Source organism: Cetorhinus maximus, chromosome 3, assembly GCF_964194155.1.
Source record: "Cetorhinus maximus chromosome 3, sCetMax3.hap1.1, whole genome shotgun sequence".
Lineage (NCBI taxonomy): Eukaryota > Metazoa > Chordata > Chondrichthyes > Lamniformes > Cetorhinidae > Cetorhinus > Cetorhinus maximus.
In genome coordinates this window covers 156,864,217-156,879,225 of record NC_135881.1, presented here as the reverse complement: position 1 = coordinate 156,879,225, position 15,009 = coordinate 156,864,217, and the positions used below count along the sequence as shown (strand labels likewise).

General features: G+C 41.5%; 1 protein-coding gene across 2 annotated transcripts in view; it reads left to right on the top strand.

Annotated features, from left to right (window-relative positions):
• The window catches only part of tbc1d7 (TBC1 domain family, member 7), a 65,453-nt gene that overhangs the window by 24,298 nt on the left and 26,146 nt on the right, over window positions 1–15,009 (top strand). For both annotated transcript variants that reach the window (XM_078539145.1, XM_078539146.1), the window contains 2 exons: window positions 9,042–9,229; window positions 11,219–11,356. In XM_078539145.1, the coding sequence (XP_078395271.1) occupies window positions 9,042–9,229; window positions 11,219–11,356 (326 nt within the window). The remainder of the gene's footprint in view (window positions 1–9,041; window positions 9,230–11,218; window positions 11,357–15,009) is intronic.

The following is a 15,009-nucleotide window of genomic DNA, read 5'->3' as shown; positions in this document are numbered from 1 at the left end:
AGGCCTTATGACGTAGCAGATGTGTGCCAGGCGGACCAAATCCACGAGGGAAACTTGGTTGCGTTATCGCAACAGTTTTGCAATTTGTATTTATTTCGAAATGCATGCACTGAATTCAGAAGTAGTAAGTCCACCAAGACTTTGAGATTTTTTAAAAATCAAATTAAAATATTTATTAACAAAATAAAAATGGCAAGCACATACAGAAGACTACAAATTACTACTATAATAACTCCTAAAATTCTAATTAACCTGACTCCCAGTTACACCCCTTTTAAGGCAAAGGTCTGAAATAGATTTTAGATTTTAAACAGATCCAGCAAATTAACACAATACCCTGGACTGTGAAATTCCAAATGGCTTTCTGCAGCTTCATTTTCGGTAGACAGCTGGCTTATGCACAAATGCTTCATTAAAGCCATTTCATACACTTCTGTTAGATCTCACAGGGCCATCTCTTGACACACAGCCTCATTCTCCTTTATATATTTTCCCTCTTTTTTAGTATGTAAATTCTATTGTTTCATATGTCTTTGAAACTGTATCTTCCTCACAATATAAAAACTTTCATGTTGCTATTTATTAGTAACCTTTGGGAAAAATAAACACATTCCTCGTCGGGACCTGGAAAAATTTATTAATTTTGCTTCCAATCTCCACCCCTCCATCATCTTCACATGGTCCATCTCTGACACTTCTCTTCCCTTCCTTGACCTCTCTGTCTCAATTTCTGATGATAGACTGTCCACCAATATCCATTACAAGCCTACCGACTCCCACAGCTACCTCGACTACAGCTCCTCACACCCCGCTTCCTGTAAGGACTCCATCCCATTCTCTCAGTTCCTTCGCCTCTGTCGCATCTGTTCTGATGACGCTACCTTCAAAAACAGCTCCTCTGACATGTCCTCCTCCTTCCTTAACCGAGGTTTTCCATCCACGGTTGTTGACAGGGCCCTCAACCGTGTCCGGCCCATATCCCGCGCATCCTCCCTCACGCCTTCTCCTCCTTCCCAGAAACATGATAGGGTCCCCCTTGTCCTCACTTATCACCCCACCAGCCTCCACATTCAAAGGATCATCCTCCGCCATTTCCGCCAACTCCAGCATGATGCCACCACCAAACACATCTTCCCTTCACCCCCCTTGACGGCATTCCGTAGGGATCGTTCCCTCCGGGACACCCTGGTCCACTCCTCCATCACCCCCTACTCCTCAACCCCCACTTATGGCACCTCCCCATGCCCACGCAGAAGATGCAACACCTGCCCCTTCACCTCCTCTCTCCTCACCGCCCAAGGGCCCAAACACTCCTTTCAAGTGAAGCAGCATTTCACTTGCATTTCCCCTAACTTAGTCTACTGCATTCGTTGCTCCCAATGCGGTCTCCTCTACATTGGAGAGACCAAACGCAAACTGGGCGACCGTTTTGCGGAACACCTGCGGTCTGTCCGCAAGAAAGACCCAAACCTCCCTGTCGCTTGCCATTTTAACACTCCACCCTGTTCTCTTGCCAACATGTCTGTCCTTGGCTTACTGCATTGTTCCAGTGAAGCCCAACGCAAACTGGAGGAACAGCACCTCATCTTCCGACTAGGCACTTTACAGCCCTCTGGGCTGAATATTGAATTCAACAACTTCAGATCTTAAACTCCCCCTCCCCCCATCCCCACCCCGTTTCTTTTCCCCCCCCCACCCGTTTTTTTTCAATAATTTATATAGATTCTTCTTTCCCCACCTATTTCCATTATTTTTAAATCTAAAACTAAAACCTTTAGTCTTTCCACCCCACCCCCACTAGAGCTGTACTTTGAATATCCTGTTTTCCATTCTTAATTAGCACTTTTCTCAGACAAAGACCACCACCTTCAACACCTCTTTGACCCTTTTGTCTGTGACATCTTTGGATTATCTGCTCACACCACACCCTCAATGTGTCTCTTCCCCGCCCCCCCCCACCCACCTTAAACCAATTTATATTTCTCCCTTGTTGAAACTATGCTTCAGTTCTGCCGAAGGGCCATGGAGGCTCGAAACGTTAACTGATTTCTTCTCCGCCGATGCTGCCAGACTTGCTGAGTTTTTCCAGGTAATTCTGTTTTTGTTTTGTTTTGGATTTCCAGCATCCGCAGTAGCTTTTAGCTTTTTGTTTTTAACACATTCCTTAGCCTTGCTTATCTGGCTAATTGTAGATAGATTAAAATCCCATTGAAATCCAAATCTCCTTTCATTTATCTAAAAATGCAAATTCCCTTTACAACTTACATGCTAAGGCAGCATCCATGTTTACTCATTAGCATATCAAGCACCTAGCCTTTTTTGATGAGTTAAAGCTTGCAGACTACTTGATTCCAAATGTAATTAAATCTCACACGGACACACCCAACTGCTTACCCCATAAACCTACTTCACAATAAACCAGAAAAATATTATGAAAATTACTATATTTTCATGACATAGGTCAGGTGACCAAATGTTTGCTCAGAGTTAAGTTTTAAGGATTGTCTTAAAGAGAAAAAGTGAAGCGGAGGAGTGCAGGGAGGAAATTCGAGAACTGTAGATCAGAATTAGAGGAGCGCAGATATCTCTCAGGTTATGGGGCTGGAGGAGATGACAGAAATGGAGGTGGTGGTGGTGGTGAAGCCATGAGGGGATTGAAAACAAGGATGAGAATTTAAAAATCAAGGCATTTCTTGACTGGGAGCCAATGTAGGTCAGTGAGCACTGATTGAGAGGTGAATGGGACTTATTGCAAGTTGGGACACAGGCGGCAGAGTTTTAGATGATCTCAAGTTTACGGAGGGTAGAATGTGGAAGACCAGCCAGGAGTGTGTTGGAATCGTCATATCGAGTGCTAAGGAAATCATGAATGGGGGTTTCAATAGCAGATGAGTTGACATGGATGAAGTTGGGCAATGATACGAAGGTGGGAATAGGCGGTCTTAGTGATGGCGTGAATGTGTGGTTGGAAGCTCAGCTTGGGATCAAATGTGCTACCAAGTTTGCATGCAGCCTGGCCGAATCTTGGACTGTTGCCAGGGATAGAGACGGAGTTGGTGATTAAGGAACAGAGTTTGGAGCGGGGACCAAAAACAATGGTTTCAGTCTTCCCAGCATTTAATTGGAGGAAATTTCTGCTCATCTGGTACTGGATATTGGATAAGCTGTCTGATAATTTAGCAACAGTGGAAGAATCAAGAGAGGTGGCGGATTGAGGTGAAATGAGACAATTGGAAAAAGTTTGTTAAAATTTGTTGAGTGATTTAAAGGAAAAACACTGACATTAAGTGAAAAGGAGAAGTGTCTTATATGGAAATGTATATAATTCTGAAATCAGTCCTATTTCTTTCTCAATCTTATCAATTTGTATTTAGGAATACTTTTCAGGCTCCTGATATTTCCCTCACTTGCTGCTCTTTCGCTGGTGGATGTGCCACATAATTCAGAATTTCTAAATGTTTAGGGTTAATGAAAATTGCTAAGAACTTTTCAGAAAACTGCATCTAGTTTCAAATTGCTGCACTGTCATGTCATCTGATTGAACTTCTCTCAGTGGTAAGGAATCCAGCAAAAAAAAAATTAAAATCCACATGTCGAAATATAACCTGGTCACATAGGCAATAGATTGTCAGCCATTAAACTTCTAGACCTCATGTAGTTTACAGCCAATCAAACACCAATTTTACATTGGGTCCTCTTTCCCAATAGATTCTGGAGTGCAGAAAATAGTTAACTTTTCTGAAAGCCCTCCATTGTTTATAGAAAAGTTACAGTAAGCTTTGTTTATCTGTCTGAATTTATTGCTAGTGCCTAGAAATGGTCAGGGGTGACAAAAAAGCTGCTTTTGAGGCCCTACATGGGAACCAAAGCACAAGATATTAGGTTTTTATCATGTACGTTATAAGGAAAAAATTTCAACTATTCCAAATTGTGATGGATTTCTAAAGAATACAGTCTGAATTTACTGCTAGTGCCTAGAAATGGTCAGGGGACAAAAAAGCTGTTGTTCAGGCCCTACAGTGGGAACCGATGCAGAAGATATTAGGTTTTTATCATTTATGTTATTAGGAAAAATCTCAACTGTTCCAAATTGTGATGGCTGAATTTACTGCTAGTGCCTAGAAATGGTCAGCGGACAAAAAAGCTGCTGTTCAGGCCCTACAGTGGGAACCGATGCAGAAGATATTAGGTTTTTATCATTTACGTTATTAGAAAAAACCTCAGAACTGTTCCAAATTGTGATGGATTTCCAAAGAATATAGCCTTGCTGATTGGATGGCGTTTTTTGTTATCTTAACTGAAGGCAAAGGATAGTCAATCCTGGTGGTAAATACAGAAAAATGTATGCAGGAGTGAGTGAAAACCAACAAAGTGATCATAGTTATGCCTTAAACCAGAAAACTAAAATTCCTTGTCACTGCCACTTGAACCAAATGAAGACTTGAAAACTCTTCGAGATGCCTTTTCATTTTATAGTGTGCCTATATGCTGAAATTGTTTCTCAGTTTTAGATCACGGTGGCTATGTGTGGTTTTCTTTTATAAAAGCAAAATACTGCCGATGCTGGAAATCTGAAACACAAACAGAAAATGCTGGAAAAACTCAGCAGGTCTAACCGCATCTGTGGAGAGAAAAAAGAGTTAACATTTCAAGTCCATATAACTCGTCACTCTGAAGAAGCCATACGGACTCAAAACGTTAACTCTTTTTTTTCTCTCCACAGATGCTGTTAGACCTGCTGAGTTTTTCCAGCATTTTCTGTCTTTGGGGTTTTCTTTTGTTCACCACTTGCAACTGCCAGTGTGGATTCTGATGGCACCAGCACTGACATTAATAGCTGATCAAAATCTGCATATTTATTGAAAAGAATTGCAGTTGACGAAGAGGAAATAATCAGGCCAGCATTTATAATATAACTAAGAAGTTTGCGTGAGAAGATAGCACTACCTAGTCCCTCTGTTGGTGAAAGTCAATATATTTGTATAATTCCAGTCAGTCTCACAACCGTTCTGGAATTATTTCTATAGAATGGGTTTCTTTTTATGGTTTTCTAATTTGGCACTGAAGCTGAGAGGATTAAGTTAGTGAACTGATGTCGCATGAGGATACAATTTATGAACAGTAAAAGTGCTGTTCTTTGAAAAGAGATGCTGTATATACATGAATATTAGTCAATCTTATGTAAAAGTAGACCCCTGACATTTGGCCAAAACACCCTTAATTTTTCATGTATCTCGTGCATAAGTCGCCCCTGGTTTTAGAGGCATATTAGAAGGTGTATTTTCATGTTTTTTGATATAAACACAAGTTATTACCAGTAATTATAATTTCCTGATGTTTATAGTCATACCACCAATATTATTAGATTATCTACACGGTAATCACAATATCCCCTGGTATCACACTCAATGTTACATCTTATAAAGCTATTTAAGATTAGAAATACCAACAGTTATGAATCTATTCAGAGGCAGGATGCCAGTAAAAGAATAGATGCTACCAATATTCTTGCCAGGTCGGAAACTGCGTTTCTGCCAATCCTAAATCAGCCAACGCCATGGTAAATACTGATACTTTTAATTTCATGATATTATGGCCGTATCTACTAATTCTTGAGGATTATGTACATTTCCTCTTCTCATATTTTTTCTCTCTCGGCTTATAATGAAGAAATGCTCCTGGCATCATGTCTTTTATTTCAATAGTGTACACAAATTGTCTGTCCCTATGGAGGTAATTTTATAAATAAAAATTCAATAATAAAAATACTTTTTTTTTCACGTCCTCTGCTACCACAATTCACACTACATCATATTAAACTGTTTGGAAGGAGAAATAAAAATGTTGCTTTTTGGCTATTTTTGGGGCAGTGTTGGCAGAATAATGCACCTCCATAAGCAGTTAGGTAGTGAGACAATGGGAGAGAATGGCACTATAATTAGTGTAAATTAAAGTGAGAGATAAATTATATGGAAGCTGGTCACAAGTCTAGCATAGAAGTAGCTAGGCATCATCTAGTTTGAAATTTTTGTGTCTGTGCCAGCTGAGAGACATCTAGCTAAATCCTATTTTCCAGCTCTTAATGTGCACCTTGTAGTGCATATCCAAATATTTTGGATTCATTTTTAAATATGAAGAGGGTTTTTGCCCCTACTGCTCTTTAAGGCAGTGAATTCCAGACCCCACCATCTTCTGAGAGAAATTTCCCCTCAGTTTACCTCTAATCCTTCTTCCAATTACTTTAAATCTGTGCACCAATTATTGACCTCTCTGCTAAGGAAAATATATCCTTTCTATCCACTCTATTTAGAACCAACATAATTTTATACACCTCAATTAACTCTTCCATCAGGCTTCTCTGTTCCAAAGAAACCAACCCCAGCTTATTTAGTCTTTCCTCATAGCTAAAATTCTCCAGTCCTGGCAACATTCTCATGTCTTTTGTACCCTCTCTAGTGCGATCGTATCCTTCCTGCACCAACTAAAACCATATGCAATACTCCTGCTGTAGCCTAATTAGTGTTTTATATAGTTTTAGCATAAACTCCATGCTCTTTTATTCTATGCTTTGCCTAATAAAGGACAGTGTTCTATTTGTCATCTTAAACACGTTATCGATCTATCCTGCGACCTGTCAGCATGTACTCCAAGATCCCTCTTCCTCTACATTTCTCAATATTCTACCATTTATTGTGCATTCTCTTGCCTTTTTTGCCATCCTCAAATGCATTGCCTCGCACTTCTCTGGGTTCAATTCTACTTGCCACTATTCTGCTCAACTGACCAGTACATTGATATCTTCCAGCAGTTTACAGTTTTCTTCTTCACTATCAACCACATAAACAATATATGTATCATCTGTAAACATATTAATCATGACCCTTACACTTAAGTCTAAACCATTGATGTGTACCACGAAAAGCAAGAGGCCCAGTACGGAGCCGTCGGAACCCCACTGGCGGTAGCCTTCCAGGCACAAAAACGCTTGTTGTCCATTAATCTTGGCTTGCTGCTACTGAGCCGATTTTGGATCTAAGGGGCTTTTCCTTGGACCCTAAGAACTTTTACTTTTCTGACCAGTCTGTCAGGTGGGACCTTTGCTAAAATCCATGTAGATTGCATTAAATGTGCTACCCTCATCAACTGTCCTTGTTAACTCCTCCAAACGTTCAAGCAAGTTAGTCAGTTAGTCACAACATTCCCTTAACAAAATCATGTGACTGCCCTTGACTGGCCCATGTCTTTCTAAATGGCGATAAGGGAGAACCAGTGGATGTGGTGTATTTGGATTTTCAGAAAGCTTTTGATAAAGTCCCACATAAGAGGTTAGTGTGTAAAATTAAAGCACACGGGATTGGGGTAATATTGGCATGGATTGAGAATTGGTTAGCAGACAGGAAACAGTAGGAATAAATGGGTCTTTTTCGGAGTATCACGGATCAGTGTTTGGGCCCAGCTGATCACAATGTATATCAGAGATTTGGATGAGGGAACCAAATGTATTATTTCCAAGTTTGCTGGCCACACGAAACTTGGTGGGAATGTGAGTGATGAGGAGGGTGTTAAGAGGCTTCAATGCGATTTAGACAGGTTGAGTGAGTGGGCAAACATATGGCAGATGCAGTATAACGTGGATAAGTGTTAAGTTATCCACTTTGGTAGGAAAAGCAGAATGGCAGAGTATTATTTAAACGGTGATAGATTAGGAAATGTTGATGTACAAAGGGGCTTGGGTGTCCTTGTACACCAATCACTGTAAGCAAGCATGCAGGTGCAGCAAGCAGTTAATAAGGCAAATGGTATGTTGGCCTTCATTGTGAGAGGACTTGAGTACAGGAGCAAGGATGTCTTACTGCATCTGTACAGGGCCTTGTTGAGACCACACCTGGGCAAGAATTTTCCCGTCGGCGAGCAGGGGCGGGGCCCACTCACCGACGCGTAAAATGACGCGGAATGACATCAGGCGGCACTCCCGACGTCATCCCGCATCATTTGCATTTTCAGGTCGGCGGGGGTGTAGCTGAGTCAGCTGTGTACCCGCAATCCTGTCAACGGCCTATTGAGGCCATTCAAAAAGCAATTAGTGGACCTGCCCGTCCAACCTTAAGGTTGGCGGGCAGGTCGGGAGCACTGCAGCCACCTGAAAAAGCATGAAACCTCATCCACGGGTGGGATGAGGTTTCACGACTTAATTTAAAAATTAAGATTAACTTTTACTTAAAGTTATGTCCATGTCCCGGGGACATGGATGGTTAATAAAATTTTTGAAAGAAAACCTTTTTCCCTTTGGGAACCGATCCCCCTGAGGCCATCTTCCCCGATTCCAGTTGACTTCAATTTTTCTAGAGTTCCTTGATGTCACACTCAGTCAAATGCTGCCTTGATGTCAAGGGCAGTCACTCACTGCACCACTTGAGTTCAGCTCTTTTGTCCATGTTTGGATCAAGGCTATAATGAAGTCAGGAGCTGAATGGCCCTGGCAGAACCCAAACTGAGCATCAGTGACAGGCTATTGCTGAGTAAGCGCCACTCAGGATATCGGGATAAATATTGGCAGGAACACTGGGAAACTCCCCTATTCTTTGTCAGTAAGTGATGTAGGATCATTTTCATCCACCTGAGAGGGGAGACAGGGCCCCCCCAGCATGACCCAAGGCACCACCTCAGCCAGTACAGCACTCCCTCAGCATTGCAGTGAAGTATCAGCCTAGATTACATGCTCGAGTCTCTGGAGTGGGGCTTGAACCGACAACTTTCTGACTGAGAAAGTGGTACCACTGAGCCAGAGCCAACAAGTAGCAATGTACGTAATCATAATTAGCAACACCTCTCATTTTGACGCTGAGCAAATGAATGTGCAGTATATGCATTTATAATTGATAATGCTCGTCGTTATAGAATTTTAAACATGAAATAGAATAAATTTGAATAAGACCAATATGTTTTTCAAAGTGACTGGCAAAAAGTTGAACTCAGAGCTATGGATTTTGGTGATTGAGGTTTTTTGATGTTAACCCTGTAATTCCCTAATCTCTTTAAAGGTATTCTTCCTCCTCACTATGAATCACACTCTATTGTGGTGACATTTAGAGAAGAGCAGTACCAGGATTTGTTGCAAGCATTGCAAGTTATTCGGTTTGTTCAAGATTCCACCCCACAGGTTTGGGTTTATCTCCGAATGTATCAATCGGAATCTGGAACACTGCCACGTCGTCCATCTCAGTCACTGGTCAGTCATGTTCAGCATTTTCTGATTTTATTGGTTCCTTGGCATTTGATTTACTAAACACACAATATTGCTGAAAAAAGAAACATGTCTACGCTTTTCGCCTTGCATTCATCGGGACACCTCGCAAGAATAAGGGGGAAACAACCTGTATGAGAAGAGAGTGCTGATTGGCTGGCAAGTGGCGTTGCCATGGAGAATGCATCAGTGATGGTGACTGACAGTTAACTGCCAAGCATTGTTTGAAATTTAAACCAGCAGCTTGACCCTGATTGGTTGAATTCACCTATTAAATGGAACAGTCAAATGAACTCCCTTTCCTTGACATACTAGTTGAGAAATCTGCCAGGGGTTCTCTACCACGGTCTAATCAAGTCTACCTTCACTGGTCAATATATGCATTGAGATCCTTACAGTTCCTAATGCTAAAAGATTGGCCTCATCAGCAACATTGTAAATAGGCACTGAGCTATTTGCTCACTGTGCAAGCTTGATGCTGAAATAGGGCGCGTCAAAGGCATCCTGCAGGATAATGGCTACCCTGAGCAGATCATTTGGCACCGTATATCATGAATGGGCCTAAGGCCGCCATTTTCAGCCCTGAAAAGTGCCCAGTCTATTTCAGGTTACCCTGGAAGGGCAAGATATCTCAAAAATTTGAGCAACAGGTGAAGCTAGCTGTTTCACGCTGCTGCTATGCAGTAGCAACACGAGTGGTATTCGCCACTAACAGGATGCTGCCATCAAGCCAAAATGACGTTCTGCCTATCACACAAATGAGTGATGTGGTATATGAATTTCAGTGTCAGTGTGATGCTAGGCATGAAGGCTGTACATCCCAAAGGCTGGCAGATTGTATCAAATAGCATGTCCCAGTCGCTGTTCACAACGGGAAGTGCTCAGACCATGCCCAACCAGCCCATGCTTGCAAAACCCAAAACACAGTGCCCAACATTAGATATGATTTCATGATTGAACAACATTTGCTCAATAATCCTCCATGTGCTCAGAATTATGCTGACAAACAATTGAAGATTGTCAGTTGGGCTCGCAGTGTGGTGCATTTGTGTGTACTGGATTAATACATAGGGCCCTGTTCTTTGCAGACAAAAAGAACATGTACACACACTGCATCTGTTTCGGTTAAGCAAAATAAGTGACAGCCATTTGCTGACTCATTAGTCAGGGTAATGCCTTGACTAATCGGGGTCAAGCTGCCTGATTTAAATTTAAACTTCAAACAACACTTGGCAGTTAACTGTCAGTCACCATCACTGATGCATTCTCCATGGCAACGCCACTTGCCAACCAACCAGCACTCTCTCCGCATGCAGTATAAATTGTTGTTTTTCCCTTATATTGGTATTCTTGCAAAGTGTCCTGATGAGTGCAAGATGAAAAGCTTAGATCTGTCTCTTTTTTCAGCAATACTCAAGTTCTGTACTACCAAATAACTATTTGTAAACATAATACTTTTGGTTGTGTTCACTTTGTTTCACAATGTAGCATAGTTAGCTTTGATTTGTTATTGAAGGGTTCAAGTATGTTAATGATAATGGACTAGGAGCCCCAGAATTTAAGAGTTCGAATATCACCTTTTGCAAGTTATAAAATTGAGTTCAGTAAATCAGCTGATTTTTAGGCTAGCATTAGAAAAATGATACAAAAGCTGCAAAATTTCTGTAAAATCTCCAACTCAATGTCCTTTTAGTAGAGGAAACCTGGCATTGCTACCTGGTCTAGCTAATGTGATTATATTTCTTAGTGCTCTGTGAAGTGGCCCAACAAGCTTTGTAAGAAGTTGCTACAAAGTAGAGTCCATTACCCTCTCACGCTAACTAGGGCAGAGTGTTATAAATGTACTCTTGCAAGCTTCACCAACATCTTGATGGCAAATACACAAAAAAAAACTTGCTAATATTGTGATATCCTGATTCTCCAGCTGTCATCCTGGATTTTTAAAAACCTTACTAGTAAACTTCTTCATCTCAGGAACCAGAGGATGTGGTGTTTATTGCAATAGCGGAAGCAATGGAAGAGATGGTAGAAAATGATGTTGATGCTTACTGGCTAGCCAAATGCTTTGTGAACCAATTCAATAATAAATATGGTGATTCCGTGCCTCACTTGGTAAGTGACATGCTAAACAATATAATCGTTGATGTCTCTGACAGGGAATGACAATGCAATAAAAAGGGCAGCATTGATAGTGGTAATTGGTTAAGACTATATCTTATGAGCATTCTCATAGCCTTTTTTTCTATTCCAGTCTCACTACTATAAGCAGGAGGAGAATTTGTCATGATATTGTCTGCTGGTAAACACTACTGCATTAAATAACTGAACTTAGAGTTTAGCGTTTAGAAGAATGAGAGATGATCTTATCGAAACATATAAGACCCTGAGGGAACTTGACAGAGTGGATGCAGAGAGGATGTTCCCCACATGGGTGAGACTAGAACTGGGGGACACAGTTTAAAAATAACGGGTTTTCCATTTAAGACAGAGGTGAGAAATTTTCTGAGGGCTGTTAGCCTCTGTTTCCAGTCCAACAAGAGGACTTGCACTTTTGGACCTGGTTCTGGGGAATGAGTTGGCCCAAGTGGCTCAACTATCAGTGGGAGAGCCTCTTGGGGGCAGTGATCATTGTATCATAAGATTTAAGTTGGTCATGGAAAAGGACAGGACACAATCCAGAGCAGGGATAATTAATTGGGGGAAAGTCAACTTCGATGAGATGGGATGAGAATGCATCTGAGTCAAGTGAGTTGGAATCAAATGTTGGCAGAAAAGACAGTGGTTGAATAATGGGCCACCTTCAAAGAAAAGGTATTGCAGGCAATGTCAAGGTATATTCCCTTGTAGAGGAAAGGTGGGACAAATAAATCCAGAGCACCCTGGATGACGAGAGAGAGAGGTGAAGATGAAAAGGAAGAAATGTGCGTACAACAGATGTCAGGTAGAAAATACAATGGAGAATCAGGCTGAATATAGAAGGACCAGAGGGGCAGTGAAGAAACTAATAAGAGCAAGGAGAGAGCATGAAAAGAGGCTGGCAGTTAGCATAAAAAGGAATTACAAGGTCTTCTATAAGCATATAAATAATAAAAGAGTGGTAAAAGAAAGATTAGGGATAAAAAAGGGGACTTGCATGTGGAGGCTGGAGAAATAGCAGAGGTATTGAAGAAGTACCTTGCATCTGTCTTAACAAAGGAAGAAGATGTTACCCAGGCCGAGGTGAGAGAGGAGACAACTGGTACACTAGAATAATTTACAATTGAGAAAGAGGAGGTGTTAGAAAAGGCCAGGACCGGATGAGATGCATCCAAGGGAAGTGAGTGGAAATTGCTGAGGCACTAGCGATAGTCTTCCTTCGACAACGGGAAGGTGCCAAAGGACTGGAGAATTGCAAATGTTACACTCTTGTTCAAAAAGGGCTGCAAGGATAAAGCTGGCAACTACAAACCAGTCAGTTTGACCTCAGTGGCAGGGAAACTTCTGGAAACTATAGTTCGGGATAAAATCAATAGTCATTTAGACAAATGCAAGATAATTAAGGAAAGCCAGCACAGATTCATTAAGGGAAAATCATGTTTAACTAACCTGCAGGAGTTTTTTGAAGAGATAATAGAGAAGGTTGATAAGGGAAACGCTATTGATGTGGTGTTTTTGGATTTTCAAAGGCATTTGATACAGTGCCAGACAACAAACTTAGCAAAATTCTAGGTCATGGAATAAAAGGGAAAGTAGGCACTTGGATGAGAAATTGGCGGAAACAGTAGAGACAAATGGTTGCTTTTCAGATTGGGGGAAGGTTTGTAGTGGAGTTCCCCAGGGGTCAGTGTTGGGGCCCTTGCTCTTCCTGATGTATATTAATGACCTAGACTATGGTGTTCAGGGCCTGATTTCAAAATTTGCAGATGATACAAAGATTGGTAATGTTGTCAACTGTGATGAAGATAGTCTTGAACTTCGAAAGGCCATAAACATGTTGGTGGATTGGGCAGACAAGTGGCAGATGAAGTTCAATGCAGAGAAGTGTGAGGTGATTCATTTTCAGATGAAGATACACATATATATATATATATATGTATGTATGTCATTGAATCAAGATGGCAGGGCATGTTGAGAGAACAATTAATAAAGCATATAGTATCTTAAGCTTTTTTAATAGGGGCATTGAGTGCAAGAGTAAGAAGGTCATGTTGAACTTGTATTAGACCCTAGTTAGGCCTCATCTGGATAACTGCGTCCAGTTCTGGGCGCCATACTTGAGGAAGGACATGAAGGCATTGGAGAGAGTACACAGGACATTCTCAAGAATGATTCTAGGAATAAAGAACTGTAACTGTATGAAGATAGATTAGAGAGGTTGGGACTTCCCTTGGAGAAAAGAAGGCTGAGAAGAGACTTGATAGAGGTATTTAAGATCCAGAGGGGTATGAACAGGGTTAATAGTGAGAAACTGTTCCCTCTCAAGTGTACATCAAGAACTAGAGGGCACAGATTCAAAATAATTGGCAAAAGGAGTAAATGTGATGTGAGGAATTTTTTTTTCACCCAGAGGGTGGTTGGAGTCTGGAACAAACTTCCTGAAAGGGTGGTGGAGGCAGGTTTGATCAAGGTATTCAAAAGGGAATTGGATTTCTACCTAAAAAGATATAATGTGCAAGGTTATATGGATAAAGCAGGGGGAGTGGGACTATGTGGAATGCTCTTTCAGAGAGCCAGTGCAGACTCGATGGGCTGAATGGCCGCCTTCTGCACTGTAAAGATTCTGTGATATGGAATTCTCTTCCCCAGAGAGCAGTGGAGGCTGGGTCATTGAATACCTTTAAGGCTCAGTTAGACAGATTTATATTTGACAATCGAGTCAAAGGTTATAGGGGGTTAACAAGAAAATAAAGTTGAGGCCACAATCAGATCAACCATGATTTGTTTTCAAATGGCAGAGCAGGCTCGTTGGGCCGAATTGCCTACTGCTTCTAATTCTTCTGGTCTTGTGTTAAGCTTTAGCGCCCCACTTACTTTGCTCCAATTGTGACTGTATAAATGAATATAACTTACAGATCCACCACAGTTGATGTTCTTCTTCTACCACAAGGCAGGAGACTTGCCCAGTGTATAAAAGCAAATTACTGTGGATGCTGTAATGCCAACTCTCTGACAGCTCCACCTACCGCCCCCAGATCATGACACAACTCTGACTTTTCCCTTCCCTTCCTCAACTTCTCGGGGATAGGCTATCAAACAAACTACAAGTCCACTGAATCTTACAGCTACCATAACTACATTTTCTTACACCCCAGTTTCTGTAAGGACTCCATTTCATTCTCCCAGATTCTCATCTTTGTTTCACCTATTCCGACAAGGCAATCTTCCATACTAACACTTCTGATATGTCTCCGTTTTCTCTAAACCAAAGATGGTCTCCCAACCCTCACCTGGTTGTTAGGGCCCTCAATTGTGTCCATTCCATTTCAAGCACTTCTGTTCTCACCTTCCCCTCTCTCCCATGCTAAGGTTCCCTTTGCCCTCACGTTCCATCCCACCAGCCTCTAAATTCAACAGATCATCTTCCATTATTTTTGCTACACCCAGTTTAGTGCCATCACTGAACACATCCCCCCACCACCCCTTCATTCTGAAGAGATAGGTTCCCTCCGCAATACCCTGGTCCACTCCTTGGTCGCACCCAACCCCGCCTTCCCCTTTCCAGAGCACCTCTCCATGCAAACACAGAAGATGCAACACCTACTGTTTTACCACCTCCCTTTTCACTG